Raw genomic sequence first — 20,033 nt, 5'->3', positions numbered from 1 at the left:
ATAAGGAACAGGAAGGAAGCAAGATACGATTCCTCTAGAACTCCAGCGGGTGCAGAATGCCGCGGCGAGGCTCCTTACGGGGTCATCGCCGTGGGATCACATTCATCCAGTGCTTTACCAACTGCACTGGCTCCCGGCAGAGTACAGGGTCAGGTTCAAGGTGCTGGTTTTGACCTTCAAAGCCCTATGCGGCCTAGGACCCACATACCTATGGGACCGCATGGTATGCACCACGGAGGACCTTAAGGTCCACAAATGACAACACCTTGGAGGTCCCAAGTCGCAAGGTGGTTAGATTGGTCTCAACTAGGGCCAGGGCCTTTTCAGTACTGGCCCCGACTTGGTGGAACGCTCTGTCACAAGAGACTAGGGCCCAGCTGTTCCACCTGGCCTTTGGTTCAAACTCAGTCTGAGCCTTATGTCTTCCCTCCCCTTACGGTTTTGATTTACAGTGGTACCTCAGGTTATAGACGCTTCAGGTTACAGACTCTGCTAACCCAGAAATATTACCTCGGGTTAAGAACTTTGCATCAGGATGAGAACAGAAATCGTGCTCCGGCGGCACGGCAGCAGCGGGAGGCCCCATTCGCTAAAGTGGTGCTTCAGGTTAAGAACAGTTTCAGGTTAAGAATGGACCTCTGGAACGAATTAAGTACTTAACCCGAGGTACCACTGTATGGACTACTTTTAAAATGAGGCTGCTTTTTAAATTGCATTTTAACCTGTATTTTAAATTGGGTTTTTGTTTTGTTTTGTTTTCCCCCCTATTATGTTTCTATTGTAATTTTACTGGTGTTAGATGCCCTGAGCCCAGCTCTGGCCAGGAAGGGCGGGGTATAAATAAATTATTATTATTATTATTATTATTATTATTATTATTATTATTATTATTATTATTAGAACAGCCTTTACAAATGTGCAGATATAAATGTTTCTAGACCTAGTACTGTCTGACGCTGTTTTCCTTCCCGCTGCAGTGGTACATCTATTTATCCACTTGCACTGGCGTGTTTTTGAACTGCTAGGATGGCAGGAGCTGGGACAGAGCAATGGGAGCTCACCCTGTTGTGGGGATTCGAACCGCCAACCTTCCAATCAGCAAGCCCAAGAGGCTCAGTGGTTTAGACCACAGCACTACCTGTGTCCCTTCTCACAGTGGTTAACCATAGGCCTGTGGGCTTCCCACAAGGAAGACCTGAGAGCAACAGCACTCTCAGGTGCACTCTGAGCAACCGGTATTCAGAAAAATACTGCCTCTGGCAGAGGTGCTAAAACATAGCCTTATCCTCCGTGAATTTGTCTAACACACTGAAAAGCCATTCGCATTGGTGGGCATCGCTACCTTACATAGGAGCGGATTCCAGTGTGTAACTAGGCACCATGTTTTCAAGCAGTGTTCGAAATTAGCCAAGCGCCAGGCACATTTTGCACCTGGTTTTCGACCGCCTGCGACCAAGAGAAGATGCCTGGGTGCCAGGATTGTGCCTGACATCTCCACCATCTGGGGATCATTGGATCTGGACTGTTTCCACACACTCATATCCTGTAGAAATCTATCTGTTATATTTTATCTGCACAATCTGAATTTCTGGAGCATAAGCAGTCACCATTAAGAAAAAGAGGGTGAAATAGTTCGATAGATATGTGGACTGTTCTGGATCAAGTGACTTTTCTTCTTTAGGTTCTCAAAGTTCTCAGCCGAACTCAAGGTCGTCATCTGAACTTGCCAGATGTTTAACTGAGAATCAATCCCAGTCATTTGAAAAGTAAGACTTTAAAGCTGTCTTTCCCCCAAAATGGCAACTAGACATTCTGTTTTGGCAACTGGTTTAAGGAGCCATTTGGCACCCGGCTGAGATATCTGAGTTTCTAACACTGTTTGCAAGGTTTCATCATTGGTAATGAGGACCAGAAACTCCAGGCAAAAAATACCTACGTGCTTAAACGAAGTGTGAGGGGCAGCGCAAGATCCTGTCTCTTCCAAGTACTCATCCCAGTTGAAATCAACGTCTTCAGAATTTGAACTTTCATCTGCTTAATATAAAACAAAACATGTATGTTATGTGTTCAAGCCGGCAAGGAGGTCTCGTGTTGCACAGGCTATGTGAGAAAATGAAGAATAAGCAAACAGGCTCATTAGAAGCAGATTTGAATAGTTTTAATTAGTTGCCTTTCAATCACTTGCTTCTCTAATACGTTTAGTGGCACAACTTCAGCTGTTTATCAGTTCCGGTACTTAGTCAACTCTGTCTACTCCACGAAAAGGCGGGCTTCTGTTAGGGTAGCCTTTTCTACATCATCAAAAAAAGAGGGAATGTATCGCCACAGGAAAGAAAGGAGAAAGGCACGAAAGATCTGCATAAATTTTGTGTGTGCTAATGTACAGTGGTACCTCTGGATACGAACAGGATCCATTCCGGAGCCCCATTCGCATCCTGAAGTAAACATAACATATGCGCGGGTCACGTTTCGCCACTGCTGCGCATGCGCATGACATCATTTTGAGCGTCTGCGCATGCGCGAGCGGCGAAACCCAGAAGTAACGTGCTCCGTTACTTCCGGGTCGCCACAGAGCACAACCCGAAAATACTTAACTTGAAGCTACTTCAACCCGAGGTATGACTGTACATGTATAGATTCAATTTTAAAAATAAAATAAAATAAATCTACAATTTAAATCAGCATAAGGGCATAAGAAGAGTCTGCTGAATCAGGCCAATGGCCCATCTAGTCCAGCACCATGTTCTCACAGTGGCCAACCAGATGCCTGTGGGAAACCGGCAAGCAGGATTCGAACACAAGACCCCCCTCCCCTCCTACGGCTTCCAGCGACTGGTATTCAGAAGTGTGGAGGCAGAGCACACTAGCAGCCTGAGATGGTCCTCTCCTCCATGAATTTGTCTAACCCTCTTTAAAGCCATCTATGCTGGTGACCAGGGACGCGGGTGGTGCTGTGGGTTAAACCACAGAGCCTAGGGCTTGCCGATCAGAAGGTCGGCGGTTCGAATCCCCGCAAACCATTGCCCGGTCCCAGCTCCTGCCAACTTAGCAGTTCGAAAGCACAAAGTGCAAGAAGTAGATAAATAGGTACCGTTCTGGTGGGAAGGTAAACGGTGTTTCCGTGCACTGCTCTGGTTCACCAGAAGCGGCTTAGTCATGCTGGCCACATGACCCAGAAGCTGTATGCCGGCTCCCTCAGCCAATAAAGCGAGATGAGCGCTACAACCCCAGAGTCAGTCACGACTGGACCTAATGGTCTGGGGTCCCTTTACCTTTATGCTGGTGACCATCCCTGCAGTCAGTGGGGGGGAGTTCCATAGTTTAACAATGCACTGCGAGAAGTACTTTCAAAATCTGCTATGTCTCACTGGGTGGTTGGGGAAAGCAGTGACCATGTGGGCCTGCTGCCCAGGAGCTGAGCATTGATGAGCAACTTCACATACCCCACTTTCCTTAACATTTGGTGAGAACTTTTAATAATAATAATAATAATAATAATAATAATAATAATAATAATAATAATAGTGAACTGATGCAGGGAAGCGAATTTAAAATTGGGAAATGGGGAGCAACCAAAATGGGCAGATTTCTCCATCCCTGTGTATTAGCTGTATTTATTTATATCCCAGCTCTTTTCCGATTGCTCAGGGCAGTGTGTTACTGTTCTTCCTAGTCTGTCACTAATCACAACATCCCTGTGAGGTAGGCTAGGCCAAGAGTTCGGGATTGGCTCACGGTTGCCTGGCGACCTTCACAGCTGAGTAGGGACTTGAATCTAGCCACACATGGCTCCTTCAAATACTTGTTGGCTGGCTTTTTTTTGGCCCATGTAGGACCAGTCTGGAGAGTTGGCCTTGGTGAAGATTTGAGGTTTTCATCCCCAAAAAGTTTTTGATTTGAGTTTCTACTGAAATGAGGCTGCATTTTAATGGTGTACTTTAATCTTGTTTTTAAGTTGTATTTTAATCAATTGTTTTTATATCTGGTGTTAGCCATCCTGGGCCTGGTCTTGGCTGGGGAGGGCGGGGTATAGATATTATTATTATTATTATTGTTATTATTATTATTATTATTATTATTATCATCTTAACTGCTACAGTACCCCGGCTCGTAAAGCTTAAAGGTAAAGGTAAAGGGACCCCTGACCATTAAGTCCAGTCGTGACCGACTCTGGGGTTGCGGCGCTCATCTCGCTTTATTGGCCGAGGGAGCCGGCGTACAGCTTCCGGGTCATGTGGCCAGCATGACTAAGCCGCTTCTGGCGAACCAGAGCAGCGCACGGAAATCCCACTTACCTTCCCGCCGGAGCGGTACCTATTTATCTACTTGCACTTGACGTGCTTTCGAACTGCTAGGTTGACAGGAGCAGGGACCGAGCAACGGGAGCTCACCCCGTCGCGGGGATTCGAATCGCTGACCTTCTGATCGGCAAGTCCTAGGCTCTGTGGTTTAACCCACAGTGCCACCCGTGTCCCTTCATAAAGCTTAGCCAAAAATAAAAAGCCCACCTGAATCAAACTGTTCAGCCTCCCCGTTGGCTAGGTCTGTATTTTCGTCCAAGGAGAGGCGCCGCGTCTCTGTCATGCTGAAGATCACAGACTCTCTTCTCTCCATTGCTCAGAGAAAGGATTCTCTGAGCCCTAATTCATCATCACGAAGCACAGCCTTCCTGTGGCGAAGAAGAAGACCTTTCAGTAATCAATCCACATTTCCCTCCCCCTGCTCTCTGTCACGTCACCTGGCCCTCGGAGCAAAAGATTATCTCCAGATATACTTGGAGCAAACCCACCATAATGAATGGTCCTAACTTAAGTCATCACGCCCATTAACCTCAATGAATCTACTCAAGAGTACCACTAACATTGGCTTGAGTAACGAGATAGCCTGAAAGCTTCTGGGTAATTTGTGGCAGAAGATGGCAAGGATGGAGGGACAGACCTTTCCCACTCAGAAACACGTTCTGACTTCGCAGATTCTTAGAATCATAGAATTGCAGAGTTGGAAGGAATCTAATCCAATCCCGTCCAATCAAGTGTCCAGCCTAGCCACGTGATCCAGGGCCCAGAAATTTTGGCCGGCCTTAGCCAAACATTTGGGGTTGCCAGGTCCCTTACCGCCACCTGACAGGTGAGTTTTGTTCCTAATTTCGTCTCTAAAATTGAAACAACATCTCCCTCCACAAAAAAATGCTTAGAGTGGGGGCGGAAAAATAAGCTGTGCAAATTGCCGCCACTAATGGCGATCCCCGCCCGTGAAAAACTGATGAGAGAATTTCTCCCCCCCTGAAGAAATTCAGTGGGGCAGCCCCTCTTGATTTCTCAGTCGACAAATAAACATGAAGACACAGAATTTCCGGAGGCTGCTTGCACAGAAGTCTATCGTTCACAGGAATCGTCCCTTGACATTGCAGCTGTGGTATGATGGCCATGGGTGCATGACAAACTTGTCTCTTGTCCTCTCCCAGACTGCCATCATCCCATGCAGGGGTCCCAATCGCCAGGCTCACCGGCTTGGGGGTCCCTCCTGCTCCCAGCTATAAGTGCAAGCCCCAGTCCCCCTCTGAAGTTTGGAACCTCCTCCAACGCGAGGTTTCTATGTCTGTTGTTGTCAAAGGTTATACAGTGGTACCTCTGGTTGCGAACGGGATCTGTTCTGGAGGCCCGTTCGCAACATGAGCAGAACGCAACCTGCGTCTGTGCGGGTCGCGATTCGCCGCTTCTGCACATGCGCGTGACGTCATTTTGTGTGTCTGCGCATGTGGCGAAACATGGAAGTAACCCGAGTTGGTTTCCAGGTGGAAAAATCTAAATTGGAAACAGAATTGCTAGAATCCAAAACTAAGACTTTGTCAAAAATGTATAACTTGCTGCTGAAATGGAATACTCAGGATGAGACGGTTAAATCTGTAATGATTAAATGGGCACAAGACGTTGGACATAATATCATGTTTGCTGACTGGGAACAGTTGTGGACCACCGGGATTAAATTCACGGCATGTAATGCCTTAAGAGAGAATATTATGAAAATGATATACAGGTGGTACATGACCCCAGTCAAGCTTGCAAAAATCTATCATTTGCCCGACAACAAATGTTGGAAATGTAAGGAAAATGAAGGTACATTCTTTCACCTTTGGTGGACGTGTCCCAGGATTAAGGCTTTCTGGGAAATGATATATAATGAATTGAAAAAGGTATTTAAATATACCTTCTTGAAGAAACCAGAGGCCTTTCTCTTGGGCATGGCTGGCCAAGTGGTGCCAAAGAAGGACAGAACTTTTTTTATGTATGCTACAACAGCAGCAAGAATACTCATCGCAAAGTATTGGAAGACGCAAGATCTACCCACTCTGGAAGAATGGCAGATGAAACTGATTGACTGTATGGGACTGGCAGAAATGATGAGCAGAATCCGTGACCAGGGAGAAGAGTCGGCAGAAGAAGATTGGAAAAAATTTAAGGATTATTTACAGAAATATTGCAAAATTAAGGAAAGTTAAATGGTGTTGGATTGAAACTGAGTGGTTTCTAGCTGTAATGATATAAAGGAACATAGATGGGAAAAAAGGGTTTGAAAAATAAGGTAATGTTATAAGCTGTAATGCTTTAAATGAAGGATTTGCTGAACAAATAACCTTAATTGGGATACAAGGAGGAGAAGTATGAGGAGGTCTGAGAAATTTGTTATTTAAAAGTATGATTTATGAACTTTATGTCTTTTTTAATGTTTTTGTTTGTTCTCTTATTGTTTGTTTGTTTAAAAAATTGGAAAATTTAATAAATATTCTTTAAAAAAAAAAAAGAAACATGGAAGTAACCCGTTCCGGTACTTCCGAGTCGCCGCGGGAAGCAACCTGAAAACGCTCAACCTGTTATACATTTATAAAGAAACCAGAAGCGTTTTTACTAGGCATTGTTGGGCGTGATATAAATAGAAATGAATGTAAGCTCTTTTTATATGCAATAACAGCAGCAAGAATATTATTGGCCCAAAAATGGAAGCAAGAAGAATTACCGACGATTGAAGAATGGAGGATGAAGTTAATGGACTATGCAGAACTAGATAAACTAACAGGAAGGATTCGAAACCAGCAGGACCAGAAATTCACGGAAGACTGGAGCAAATTTACGGACTATCTGAAAAGTATTTGTGAAGATCAGAGACGACGTTTGTAGGTTTGCAAGAAGTTCTGTGAGGAGTATTACTGGAAGCATTGCAAAAATGGATAAGGAGGAGGAGGATTTGTTAAGAGATGTAAAGGCAATATAAAGTTACGAATTGCATAAGAAGTGGTTAAAACGGTGGATCATCAGAGGTGCTGGTGGAAGTCTAAAAAGATTGTATAAGTGATAAGTTTTGTGGTACATTTTATAATTTATATGTTAAAATCAATAAAAATTTTATATTTTATATATATATAAAAAGAAAACGCTCAACCTGAAGCAAACGTAACGAGGTATGACTGTATAATATTTCGAAACAGCACTAATATAAACGTCAAGTTACGAAACGCGCTGAAAACGGCGTAAACGTACCCCTGCCCGTACGGGCCAGTCTTGCCAGACTCTAGGGTTGTGCGCTCATCTCACTCTATAGGCCGGGAGCCAGCGCTGTCCGGAGACACTTCCGGGTCACGTGGCCAGCGTGACATAGCTGCTCTGGCGAGCCAGTGCAGCACACGGAACGCCGTTTACCTTCCCGCTGGTAAGCGGTCCCTATTTATCTACTTGCACCCGGGGGTGCTTTCGAACTGCTAGGTTGGCAGGCGCTGGGACCGAGCGACGGGAGCGCACCTCGCCGTGGGGATTCGAACCGCCGACCTTTCAATCGGCAAGTCCTAGGCGCTGAGGCTTTAACCCACAGCGCCAACCGTGTCCCAATCTGAAAATGGCATACGGCTCTGCATTATCACAGGACTCGAACCCACGGCTTCAAGTTACAAGAAAGGAGATTGCGACCAAACATCAGGAAGGTGCTCTTTCTGACAATAAGAGCTGTTCGACAGGGGAACGGTCTCCTCTGGAGGTGGTGGGCTCTCCTTCCGTGGAAGTTTTTAAGCAGAGGTTGAATGGCCATCTGTAAATGCAGTTTGGGCAAATTTCTGAGCCGAGAATAGTACTGCAAGATGATGATGATGATGGTGGTGGTGGTGATTTCTAGACTGCCCTTCATCCGAGAATCACAAGTTGGTTTACAATATAAAACCACAAAAATGCATAACATAGTAATAAAACATTTACAAATCCACTCCTCCTTTGTTGGTGTGTCCTGAGATTTCCATATAGAATTGGCAAAATTAACTTCAATTATAAGATATCAATCAAATCAAAAGTTAAGAATGGAGTGGAAGTATTTCAAAGATTATATGTCAAAATATTGTTTTAAAAATGACATGCTAATAGGCTTAGAATAAAAAACGTAAGCAATAACAAAACCAATAAAGAAAGAAGGAAAAATTCAGAATGTAACAAAAATAATTTATTATAGAATGCAAGGGGGGGAGATAGAAAGAAATATAAAGAAGTCGAATTGTTGTGGAGGGAAGTGGAGTCTGGGTGGTGGGTTTTATAATTAAGTGTATAAATAAGTAGCTGTTGTAATTTAGATGTTATATTTTATGTGAAGGAATCATTGGGAATTTTGGTTATTTTTTATATACAGTGGTGCCCCGCAAGACGAAATTAATTCGTTCTGCGAGTGTCTTGCAGGTTTTTTCGTCTTGCGAAGCACCGCTATTAGCGGATTAGCGGATAAGCGGTAATTAGCAGATAAGCGGCTTAGCGGCTTTAAGAAAAAGCAAAAAAATTGCAAGAACCCGAAAAAAATTTTGTCTTGCGCGGCAACCCCATAGAAAAATTCGTCTTGCGAAGCGGCAAAAAATCAGAAAACCCTTTCATCTTGCACGTTTTTCGTTTAGCGAGGCATTCATCTAGCGGGGTACCACTGTATATACACACACACGTGTGTGTGTGTGTGTGTGTGTGTGTGTGTGTGTGTGTGTGTTATCTTTGGGGGGGAACATAATAATAAAACAAAAACATTAACACACACACACATGCACCCCACACATTTTAAAAGGCCATGGATTATTTAATTAGCCAACGGCCCGAGAGAAAAGAAAAGTTTTCTGAGAGCAATGAAGGATCTATAAATAAAAATCATGTTCTGCTATGTGTTTCAGTCCAGGAGATACAAATTAAATTGGATAAAAAGGCCGGCCAAACAAAACACAGTTGGCGGAGCACGAGATTCTTTGTCTCGGGGTCGTGGGTTCGAACCCCGCATTGGGCAGAAAGATTCCTGCACTGCAGGGGATTGGACTAGATGACCCTCGTGGTCTCTTCCAGCTCTAGGATTCTATGATCCCAATGCATTTGCTGTTCTAATACATCCCCAAGAAAACCTATTTCTCCATGAATTCATTGAGCTGAATTACTTGTACTCTCCCAGAGCAGGTTTAATGATCGGAGTTTTTAAAGCAATGTATATGCAGCCAAGGATGTAGCAGATTTTCTGTGTTGGCTAGGTGTCTTTTTGGTCCATTTCAAAGCTTTGTTGTTGTTTAGTCGTTTAGTCGTGTCTGACTCTTCGTGACCCCAATGGACCAGAGCACGCCAGGCACTCCTGTCTTCCACTGCTTCCTGCAGTTTAGTCAAACTCATGCTGGTAGCTTCGAGAACACTGTCCAACCATTTCGTCCTCTGTCATCCCCTTCTCCTTGTGCCCTCCATCTTTCCCAACATCAGGGTCTTTTCCAGGGAGTCTTCTCTTCTCATGAGGTGGCCAAAGTCTTGGAGCATCAGCTTCAGGATCTGTCCTTCCAGTGAGCACTCAGGGCTGATTTCCTTCAGAATGGAGAGGTTTGATCTTCTTGCAGTCCATGGGACTCTCAAGAGTCTCCTCCAGCACCAGAATTCAAAAGCATCCATTCTTCGGCGATCAGCCTTCTTTATGGTCCAGCTCTCACTTCCATACATCACTACTGGGAAAACCATAGCTTTTACTATATGGACCTCTGTTGGCAAGGTGATGTTAGGATTCTATAAACCCCCATAAACCATAGCTGACTTCTGTTAACCGCTAGCTATTTTGGCTCCAGTTAAAAAAAGCACTCCTTCTACCTGCGAAATGAAGTTTGTAGCACACATTATGAAGGCCGTCACTCAGCTTTTAAGGAGTCTTTAATCAAGCGTATGAATTTTGTTTGATTCATTGAGGGATTCAATTTGCATACATTTACATGCAGGTGAAAACAATAGTTTCAAAGAGTGTGGTTGCTTTTTAAATGATGCTTTTTAAATGACTTATGGAAAGTGATCCCTTAGTATGGGAGACAAGCTATCTTAACCACAGCAATCTCCATATCCATCTCTCTGGAAATGGAGAAGAGGCAGGTGGATTTCAAGACATCTGAAAAGGGTTTGCATAGGATTGTAAGAAGCAAAGGAGAACTGAATTCACCTCTTCTTACAGTTGCACATGGCACAGAAAACTTCCACTGCTGCAGTTTGTCATTAAGGGGAGGTGTGTGTGAGAGAGAAATCTGCACATGAAATTTCCCCTTCAAGAAATAAGGTAAAGGGACCCCTGACCATTAGGTCCAGTCATGGCCGACTCTGCGGTTGCGGCGCTCATCTCGCTTTACTGGCCGAGGGAGCCGGCGTACAGCTTCCGGGTCATGTGGCCAGCAGGACTAAGACGCTTCTGGCGAACCAGAGCAGCGCACGGAAACGCCATTTACCTTCCTGCCGGAGCAGTACCTATTTATCTACTTGCACTGGTGTGCTTTCGAACTGCTAGGTTGGCAGGAGCAGGGACCGAGCAATGGGAGCTCACCCCATCGTGGGGATTCGAACCGCCGACCTTCTCATCGGCAAGTTCTGGGCTCTGTGGTTTAACCCACAGCGCCACCCGCGTCCCTACCTTCAAGAAATACACAGACTTAATTTGTTTCCAAGCACAATTCTAAGTACTCAGCTTGAAAAGCGCTTCTACGGCTTGGGAACTGGGAACCTGAGCAAGCTTATGTTATGTAGTGTCATTTGAACACATTTTATTAATTTCTTTCCAAGTTGATATCAAAAATTACAGGAAAATAAAATAAACTATAGTACCATTCATTATAAAGAAACATTCGTGCTTATTTAAAAACTAAAATAAAGAAAAGAATGTGCTGTTCCTCCCTAGGTGTAAAAAAAAAAAAAGGCAGAGATGCCTATTTTAAAACGGGGACTTCCTAAAAATGTATAATCAGCTGAAAGAACGCCCATAATTAACCATGTTTATGATTCACAAAACCAATTAATAGATTGCAGCATGTTACAAAATATTGTGCCAGGGGAAAAATGAGTTCCTTTTCCCCTCTTTCCCACCACCTTCCACTTTCTTAAGAACCGACTGAAAGACTTTGAAAGAATCCTTTTCCACCCCTAACATTCCTGCGCTGTCCTTTTCTAGTTTTTAATTTAATATCGGCAAGCATTTGAAGTGGCGAAGCGCTCTAAATCTTTACTGAAAACTCATGTGCTTTTAACAAAAAATAAAAGAAGGCATGGGGTGGTTTGGAAATTTTAGACCCTGGACGTACGGATGAGCTTATGGGGGGGGGCAACACTTTAGACATTAATAAGGGTTATTTGGGGATGGGGGTGGCGCTGTGGGTTAAACCACAGAGCCTAGGGCTTGCCAATCAGAAGGTCGGCGGTTCGAATCCCCGCAACGGGGTGAGCTCCCATTGCTCGGTCCCTGCTCCTGCCAACCTAGCAGTCCGAAAGCACATCAAAGTGAAAGTAGACAAATAGGTACCACTCCGGTGGGAAGGTAAACGGCGTTTCCGTGCGCTGCTCTGGTTCACCAGAAGCGCCTTAGTCATGCTGGCCACATGACCCGGAAGCTGTACGCCGGCTCCCTCGGCCAATAAAGCGAGATGAGCGCCGCAACCCCAGAGTCGGCCACGACTGGACCTAATGGTCAGGGGTCCCTTTACCCTTTAGGGTTATTTGAACATGTGGTTAATCCAGCCCTGTGTTGCGGGGGGCTTCTACCCAGTCTGCTGAGCCCCAGACCTCTGTGCTACACCCCCACCCTGGTGATGCCGCTGAAAGGAATCACCGCATCATAGAACTTTACAGTAGGAAGGGAGAACAAGGGTCATCTACTCCAACTCCCTGCAATGCCCAGGGTAGGACTCGAACCCACAACTCTGAGATTAAGAGTCTCATGACAGAGCTCTCCATCCTTACCCAGCAGAATCCCCTGAGATCCTTGCAGAGGTTATGTTCAGCCCAAAGAACCAAAAATATATTCTACAACCATGTGAGCGGTCCTCTATGGAATCACCAGCAACACCAGGGTAGAAAGAGGTAGGTAGCTATGTTGGTTTGCCGTAGTCGAAGCAAAATTTAAAAATTCCTTCCAGTGACACCTTCGAGACCAACTAAGTTTGTTATTGGTATGAGCTTTCGTGTGCATGCAAACGTATCTGAAGAAGTGTGCATGCACACGAAAGCTCATACCAATAACAAACTTAGTTGGTCACGAAGGTGCCACTGGAAGGAATTTTTTTATTTTGTTTTGAAACTCCTTTTTCACAGATACAATTCCCACACGCCTTCCCAAAAAGCTTTTTTTTCTGCAATGACTTGCAGCTATTTAATTAGCCACACGTCCAGACCAAGTTTGCTTTGAAAATTGGATTGCTGCTGCAAAGCCCTTTCTTGGCACTCCAATAAAAAGAGTAGTATCTCCTCTGTCCTCCTATGGCTATGCCGAGATTCGAACACAGAGCCTCGGGGTGAGATGCTCAAGGCTTCGTGGTCTTGGAAAGACTTGCCCACACAGGTGGGTCCCAGCCTGACTCCACCCAACTTTCACAGATTCTCTTTTGTCAACATTATCCTTTCCGGGATGAATTTCCCCTCCAGGCTCCCCTTCCAGCCACCACCCTCACACAAGGATGCTGTGAGGAGTCAACTACATAAATTTAAAGGCGCTGTGAGCCCAAAGGACCCACCCAGAGAAGAGGCTGCCCACTGTGTCTCTGCGATGAGTTACCGTTCTGAACATGCTTCCTTCCCAAAACCAGCTGCTTTGAGAGGTGGGCGGATTCTGCTACCTTACTGTATTAGGTGTGACTCTGACACTCTGAGACACAGCCAGATTTACTTCCTTCCCGGAGGAGTCTGCCCAACGCATCTCTGCATGAGTTGCTGCTCCAGCCTTTCCTCTTTACAACAGAGGCCTCTGGTACGTCTGCATTTGAGGCAATTGAATCACTCACCCCTGAGATTCATGTAAAATCTGTCGTGACGAGGGTTCATATAATTGTAGAGTTGGAAGGGACTTCCAAGGGTCATCTAGTCTAACCCCATGCAATGCAGGAATCTCAACATGCCGTCCCATGGGTGTAGCCAGGATTTATGTTGGGCGGGGGGCCAGGACACTCACCCGTCCTGTTCCAGAACCGAGCTACTTGCGTTGCTAGAATATGTACCCAAGTGACCACAGGGAGCATTTCAATTTCAAATATTCTGATTATTTCTATTTTTTAGTTGTTGTTGTTTAGTCATTTAGTCGTGTCCGACTCTTCGTGACCCCATGGACCAGAGCACGCCAGGCACCTCTGTCCTCCACTGCCTCCCGCAGTTTGGTCAAACTCATGCTGGTAGCTTCGAGAACACTGTCCAACCATCTCGTCCTCTGTTGTCCCCTTCTCCTTGTGCCCTCCATCTTTCCCAACATCAGGGTCTTCTCCAGGGAGTCTTCTCTTCTCATGAGGTGGCCAAAGTCTTGGAGCCTCAGCTTCAGGATCTGTCCTTCCAGTGAGCACTCAGGGCTGATTTCCTTCAGAATGGAGAGGTTGGATCTTCTTGCAGTCCATGGGACTCTCAAGAGTCTCCTCCAGCACCAGAATTCAAAAGCATCACTTCTTCCACCATCAGCCTACTTTATGGTCCAGCTTTCACTTCCATACATAGTTAAGTATTTTTAATTATTTTACTCGATCTGCTCCCCCCTAGACCGTGTGCAGTTCCCCATCCAATCTGAAACCACATCAGACCCTGCTTAGCTTTGCAAAGGTGCTAGCAGTTTTATTGCTGCACCACTCAGAGGGGGGCTGGTGGAGGGTTGAGAATCTCAACATTTTCACGACATAGAAGGCAATTTTTTTTTTTTTGCAAACAAAAGTGATGCCTTAAGCCCAGTTTTAAGTCTGAAGAGGCTGTGAAAGGGTAGCAGCTATCCAAGTCCTGGGAAACAACTGGCTGAGGATTTTTTTAAAGGGGAGGACCTGCACATCTGGTGCAGATGTGGTGTGCCTCCAACAGCAGATGGTTGCAAAGGGTGACCTCTGCCGGGGCTTGCAATCCAATCCCGCAGGCGGCAGATCCACTTACACAGAAAAGGCTCCCCTGCCTTGTTGCTGATGGGAATTTGCAAAAGAAGGAAACACAGAAAGTTCTTCCAAAACAAAAAAAACGTTCCAGCAACGCGACTGAAAATCGACCCCCCCTTAGCCTCACTGTTGGCTGGTGATCAATCTGCGAGATTATATATATATATAATGTCCTAGTGCACGAGTGACCCGCTCCCCCAACTTTTTAATTTTATTTTTGCAAAGTGATTCAAAACATGACTTTGGGAAAACTTCCCAACCCTCGTTCTCTAGCAAACGGCGAGAAATTCCGCCCTGCTTTTAAAGCAGACTGCCGCCCACCAGCGCCTTTAGAATTATACTTTTAGAAATCCAGTTTCTTTTCTACCACGCAGAGAAGGCGGGGCTCTCCTTGCGCCGATCCAGAGAGGGAGGCGCTCGCGCAGCGCCGCGCAACTTCAGCCGCGCGGCGGTTTTCCTTTTTCCTCCTCGCCCGTCTCTCCTCCCAGCGCAGACATGCTTCCTCGGAAACAAGTCTCAGTTCAACGGGGTCTACCCGCGAGTAAGGGACTGCATAGGATCGGGTTGCAGGGCTGTTATTTTTTTAAGTACAGTAGTTGCATTCTTTTTACGTTCTCCACGAACATTTACGTGTGCAAGCCTTCTTTGCGTAAGGTAACTCGGGAGTAAAGACCGCTAAACGCAATGGGCTTGCTTCTAAGGACATTCGCACAGGATCGTGCATTGCGCGCTTTGTTTCGGAGTCAGCCCCGCAAATCCAACATGCATAGTAGGATCAGGCGCAGTTAAAAAGCAGGGAAAGGCGCGTAGCGTTGCAACCCTGCTCGGAGTAACCCAACTACAAGGCTGCGATGCGCGCGCGCGCGCACACACACACACACACACCGCTTAGGGGCAACGCAGGTTGCAATCCTGCAAACACACCCGGGAGCAAGCCTTTCCAAGCGCAGGGAGGTTTTTTTTTTACTTCTGAGTAGTCACCGCAAAGGGTTGGCAAAAGAGGCTCGACCTTCCAGAAACCGTGGCTCGGCTGCCCATCATAACCGCATGCGGTTTTTTTGGAGAGCAAAATTTGGGGCAGCGGACACCTGCTTTCCACGCAGGAGCTTGCATCCCCGGTATCTCCAGGTAAAGGCTGAGAATATGACAGCCCGGAGCCCGATGGATAGCGGCGAGAGATAACGCTCAATCCGGATTGGCTTAGTACCAGGCAGTTTCCCATTTTCCAATTTGGAAAGAACTTGTAATAGTTGGTACCCATTGGAACTGATAGGGCAGAAGGCAGGGAGCCCAACAGCAGGGGGCGCCAGAGCCAATGACACGCTGAGCCCACTCGCGCTAATTTTGTCTTCTTCACTGCGGAGTTCAGCTCTATCTACCTATCATCATCTATCTATTTATTTAGGAGCTCAATATGGTGCACATGGTCCTCCCTCCTCACAACAGCCCTGTGAAGTAGGTCTGGCTGGGAGATGGGTGCCTGGCCCAAGGTCACCCAAGGAGCTAAATGGCTGAGTCTCACAGGTCCCAGTCCAGTGCTCTAACCATTAGGCGACACTGCCTCTCAGCGCAAAACTGAGACAAAGGAGGAGGGCGCTGGTTGTAAGCAAGAAGGGAGGCGGGGGTAGACTGAGGTCGGTGGGGCAGCGCCTCCATAGCTTTAAGGGCGCAGTCTCCGGCATCCCAATGCCTCTGCCAGTCAGAGTAGACAGTGCTGGCTCCAATGGTTAGACTTGGTTAAAAAGCAACTTCCAAGGTCCCCCGAGTCCAGACGCTTTTTGCATCTTGACGATGGGATCAGACTTAGCAAGCAAAGGCTTTCTCCAGAACCCGGAGGCACATCTTCATAAAAAGCGCACAGCCTGCTGTTTTTCCGCAAGAGTAAGAGACCGACCAGTCCGTGATTCGACGGCTATCTTGGCTGATCTCCCCCCAAAAATTCGGATCCAAAGTCCACACCATCCCCGCCCGCTTCGCTCCCTGCGTCCTCTCCCAGACTTTGGTCTCTGTCGATCGTTAAGGCGCTTTCCCGCAGATAAGATCTCAAATGGGTAGGATCCTGCCAGCTCTACGTGCGCAGCCCACGTCTACTTAGAATCCAATGACTGTAGAGTTGGAAGGGATACTCCAAGGATCATCTAGTCCAACCCCCGTGCAAGGCAGGTATCTCAACTAAAGCACCCACAACTGGCACCACATTGCAGCCTTATACAGAGTCAGACCTGTAGTCCGACCTCTGCTTTAAAACCTCCGAGGAAGGAGAGTCCATCAGCTCTAGTGGGAGACCGTTCCGCTGGCGAACAGCTCTTACAGTCGGAAAAGTCTTCCTGGTGCTTAGTCGGGGATCTCCTTTCTTGTAAAGTTAAAAAAAAAACATCTCCTTTACTTGGAAGTAAATCCCAACTTGTGCGGGGTTTCACCGCTGCAGCCGCTGCCGGTCAGTGCCCATACTACTGAGATAGTTGGACGCAACAGGCACTGACCGGCAGCGACTCTCCAAGATTTCAATGGCAGGCACTGAACCGTCTGCATGCCAAACAGATGTTGCGCAGTTGTGAGCTACAGCCCGCAAGGATCCCTGGCCAACAAACGAGCCCGAAACCAAAAGCAGATGCAGAACTGTACTCAGTCCAAACTTGCGATCATTTACTCCGGAGCAAGCGCCGTAGGATACAATGGGGGGGTGAGTTTCTGAGGCAGCCAGGATCGGGCCGTCTGCCTAGTTGCAGCGACACTTGCCTGCACTTGGATCCGGTGTAGCTTACTCCGAAGTAAACCCTACCGCGCCAGGCGGGACCGAGGGTGCAATCCATAGTTTTGAGTGCGCATGTATAGGATTGCGTTGCGCTGCACGGCTCTAACCGCCCCCCCGTAAGCAGATCGCGACAAAATCAGCAGGTTAGAGAACTCGGGCTGCCGGCGTCTTTAGGATCGCAGCTGGAACTAGCTCTATCCTAGCCGGATCCTAAACATGCTTACTCAGGAGCCCCAGAGATTTCCGCAGGATTTACGCCCAAGTAATGTGCCTACATAGGATGGCGTAGATTACACTGGAACACACGCTTTTCTCCGCCTTCCTCTACTCCACTTTAGGGGGGGGACGTGTTTATTTTCAGTTTGTAGAGAAGCCTGAAACCCGCCATGTTGAAACTGACAAACCTCTTTAAATACCCATTTATACCGCAGTTACATAAAGGGAACTAAATCAATGAAGGGGGGAGGGGCCGGGAATTAGTTTGGGGCGATTTTATACACATATCTAATAATCTGTCTTCCATTGATCCGTCTCAGTTTCCCGTCCCTCCCTCCCCCCGCTCCATGAAACTGACTCAAAAATTGTATTTTTTTTTCTTTTTTCTTTCTTTCAGTAAATTCTAAGCCGAGATCACATTAGGTTTTTTTTTTATGAGATAAGCATGTCCCCAAAAAAAAGGTAGGGGGGCCAGCCTTTGGTTAATCTGGCGCGTTTCCAAATAGGAACTGGAGTATCCACGCGATGACATTAAACACGAGCCGCGCATTCCTCTCATCGCTAGGGCACAGATCCAAAAACGTGCCTTGCAAAAGGAAAAAGAATACCTCAACACAGAGAAAAATGCGCGCCCGCCCGCGCGCGCACACACAACCAGCAGCCGACCCGATGCATCTTTACGCAGAAGTAGGTCCAATTGCATGCAATGGATCGGAACACCCTAGAGAAAAAAAGCGTGCATATTGGAGCGCAACACCTCCCCAAAGAAATGCACCCCAGCGTGATGTCACCCACAATCAAGCGCGGGTTTAGGCGCGCCTAGAACTCCATGCATAGGATCGGGCGCACAATAATACGTAGGAGAACCCTGAACTTGGAAGGGCTGACTTCCGAGTTAACATGCATAGGATAGCACGGCCCGCCTGCAACCTCAGGCAGGAGGAAAGACGAGAGAGGCACTTTTACTACTTCCGAGTAAGCGTGCACAGGATCGGGCTGCGCATTCGAAGCGGGGACGACGGACTTCTAGCAGAACGGCCAGATTAAAACACATCCCCCCCCCAAAAAAAATCACTTTGCAATAACTTGCTTTTTAGGGGGGTCCTTGTCAGCTTTTTCTGCGCAAAGAAGAACGCATGCTAATAAACCCAAAAAATCGGGGGGGGGGGAGGGAGAGAGAGAAACCGGCCCCCCCAAAAAAACCACCGCGATCGTTCCATCCTTCTCCGTAAGAAAAGGGGGAGAGAGGGGGGGAAAAACCCACCTTCCGTTAGATGCAGCCCGGGTAGGTCCGCGCGCCGCTGCGCGGGGCCGCGCCTTACCTGCGCGAAGTTTCCCTCCCCCGCGATCCCTCCCCCGCGTCGAAGGGGCGCAGCCCCCGCCAGCGCGATCCGCGCCCGCCTCGCTCGCTGCCGCTGCCGCCGCCGCCACACTCCTTCCAATATGGCATCCGCTCAATGCGCATGCCTCGCACTCGCTTGTACTTGGCGTGTGTGCGCCTATGTGTGTGTGAGCGTGTGCCGGGTTGCGCGCCGGCTCCTTCGCTGACCTTTTTTTTTTTTTAATCCCCCGGCACAGTTGCCAAACACGCGCGCGCGCACCGTGCGCCCACAGCGTCTCCAGTCCCCGTCGTGCAAATTCCCCCGCGGAATGGGAGAGATGAGTCTTACTCCCGAGTAAGCGTGACAGCTTTGCACGCCCGAAGGACGCGCGCTTCGGGATGAAGTCCCGTCCTGTTGCGGGTTTAGTCGGGACGCCTTCCAAGGGGTTTAATATTGAACCCATTTCGCAGCTGTGTGCAGGCATGAGTAATAGGGGTGGAATCCGCAAAAGCAGTTTTACAGCACAATCCTAAATGGGGATTGCAGTCTGAGCCTGGGATTTTATTTCGCTGAATTTTATTTTCACTGAATATTTCACTGAATTTTATTTTATTGTTTTAAGGTTTATACACCAAGCCTTGGCTATTAAGGCTGCAATCCTAACCCCACTTACCTGAAAGTAAGGTGCTCCACAGAATTCAATAGGATTTCCTTCTGAGTTGGCATGCTTAGGATTGCACGGTGACTCTCTGAAAGTGCCACCTGATGTTGTTGTCTTCATAGAATAATAGAATTGTAGAGTTGGAAGGGGCACAAGGGTCATCTAGTCCAACCCCCTGGAAAACAGGTTTCTTTTGCCCAACATGTAGCTTGAACCCACGACCCTGAGATAAAGTCTCATGCTCGACAGACTGAGCTGTCTTTTATTAATTACATTAGTTATTACATTAGTTATTATTATTACTACTACTGTACTAATATTACTACTTTGTGGTTGTTGGTGACCCGGTGAAATTTTTCTGTGCGGCAACTAATCAATATAAATAACCACAGAGTTGTATTTAGCTCTGTTGTACTCAGGGGGGAAAACACTTTAAAATGAATAAATCTAAGTTAAAGTAAAGGTAAAGGACCCCTGACAGTAAAGTCCAATCGCGAACGACTCTGGGGTTGCGGCACTCTCTTTACTGGCCAAGAAAGCCGGCTTTTGCCCACCGACAGTTTTTTCTGGGTCATGTGGCCAGTCATGTGGCCAGCATGACTAAGCCGCGTCTGGTGAAACCAGAGCAGCGCATGGAAATGCCATTTACCTTCCCGCCAGAGCTGTACCTATTTATCTACTTGC

At 47.0% G+C, this 20,033-nt stretch overlaps 1 protein-coding gene across 4 annotated transcripts in view; it reads right to left on the bottom strand.

Annotated features, from left to right (window-relative positions):
• The window catches only part of SFMBT2 (Scm like with four mbt domains 2), a 74,095-nt gene extending 55,346 nt beyond the window's left edge, over positions 1-18,749 (bottom strand). Inside the window, exons 1-3 of one of the 4 annotated variants that reach the window (XM_053407176.1) lie at positions 18,689-18,749; positions 4,509-4,669; positions 1,937-2,034 (exon numbers count right to left, since the gene is read on the bottom strand). In XM_053407176.1, coding sequence (XP_053263151.1) covers positions 1,937-2,034; positions 4,509-4,614 — 204 coding nt within the window. In that variant the 5' untranslated portion in view covers positions 4,615-4,669; positions 18,689-18,749. Of the gene's footprint in view, positions 1-1,936; positions 2,035-4,508; positions 5,141-18,630; positions 18,648-18,688 lie in introns of those variants that run through there. The other 3 variants (XM_053407177.1, XM_053407175.1, XM_053407178.1) reach the window with 3 other exon arrangements.
• Positions 18,750-20,033: the final 1,284 nt, after the last annotated feature.

The sequence above is a fragment of the Podarcis raffonei genome, chromosome 10 (genome assembly GCF_027172205.1).
Source record: "Podarcis raffonei isolate rPodRaf1 chromosome 10, rPodRaf1.pri, whole genome shotgun sequence".
Classification (NCBI taxonomy): Eukaryota; Metazoa; Chordata; class Lepidosauria; order Squamata; family Lacertidae; genus Podarcis; species Podarcis raffonei.
This window is presented reverse-complemented; position numbering and strand designations above follow the sequence as displayed.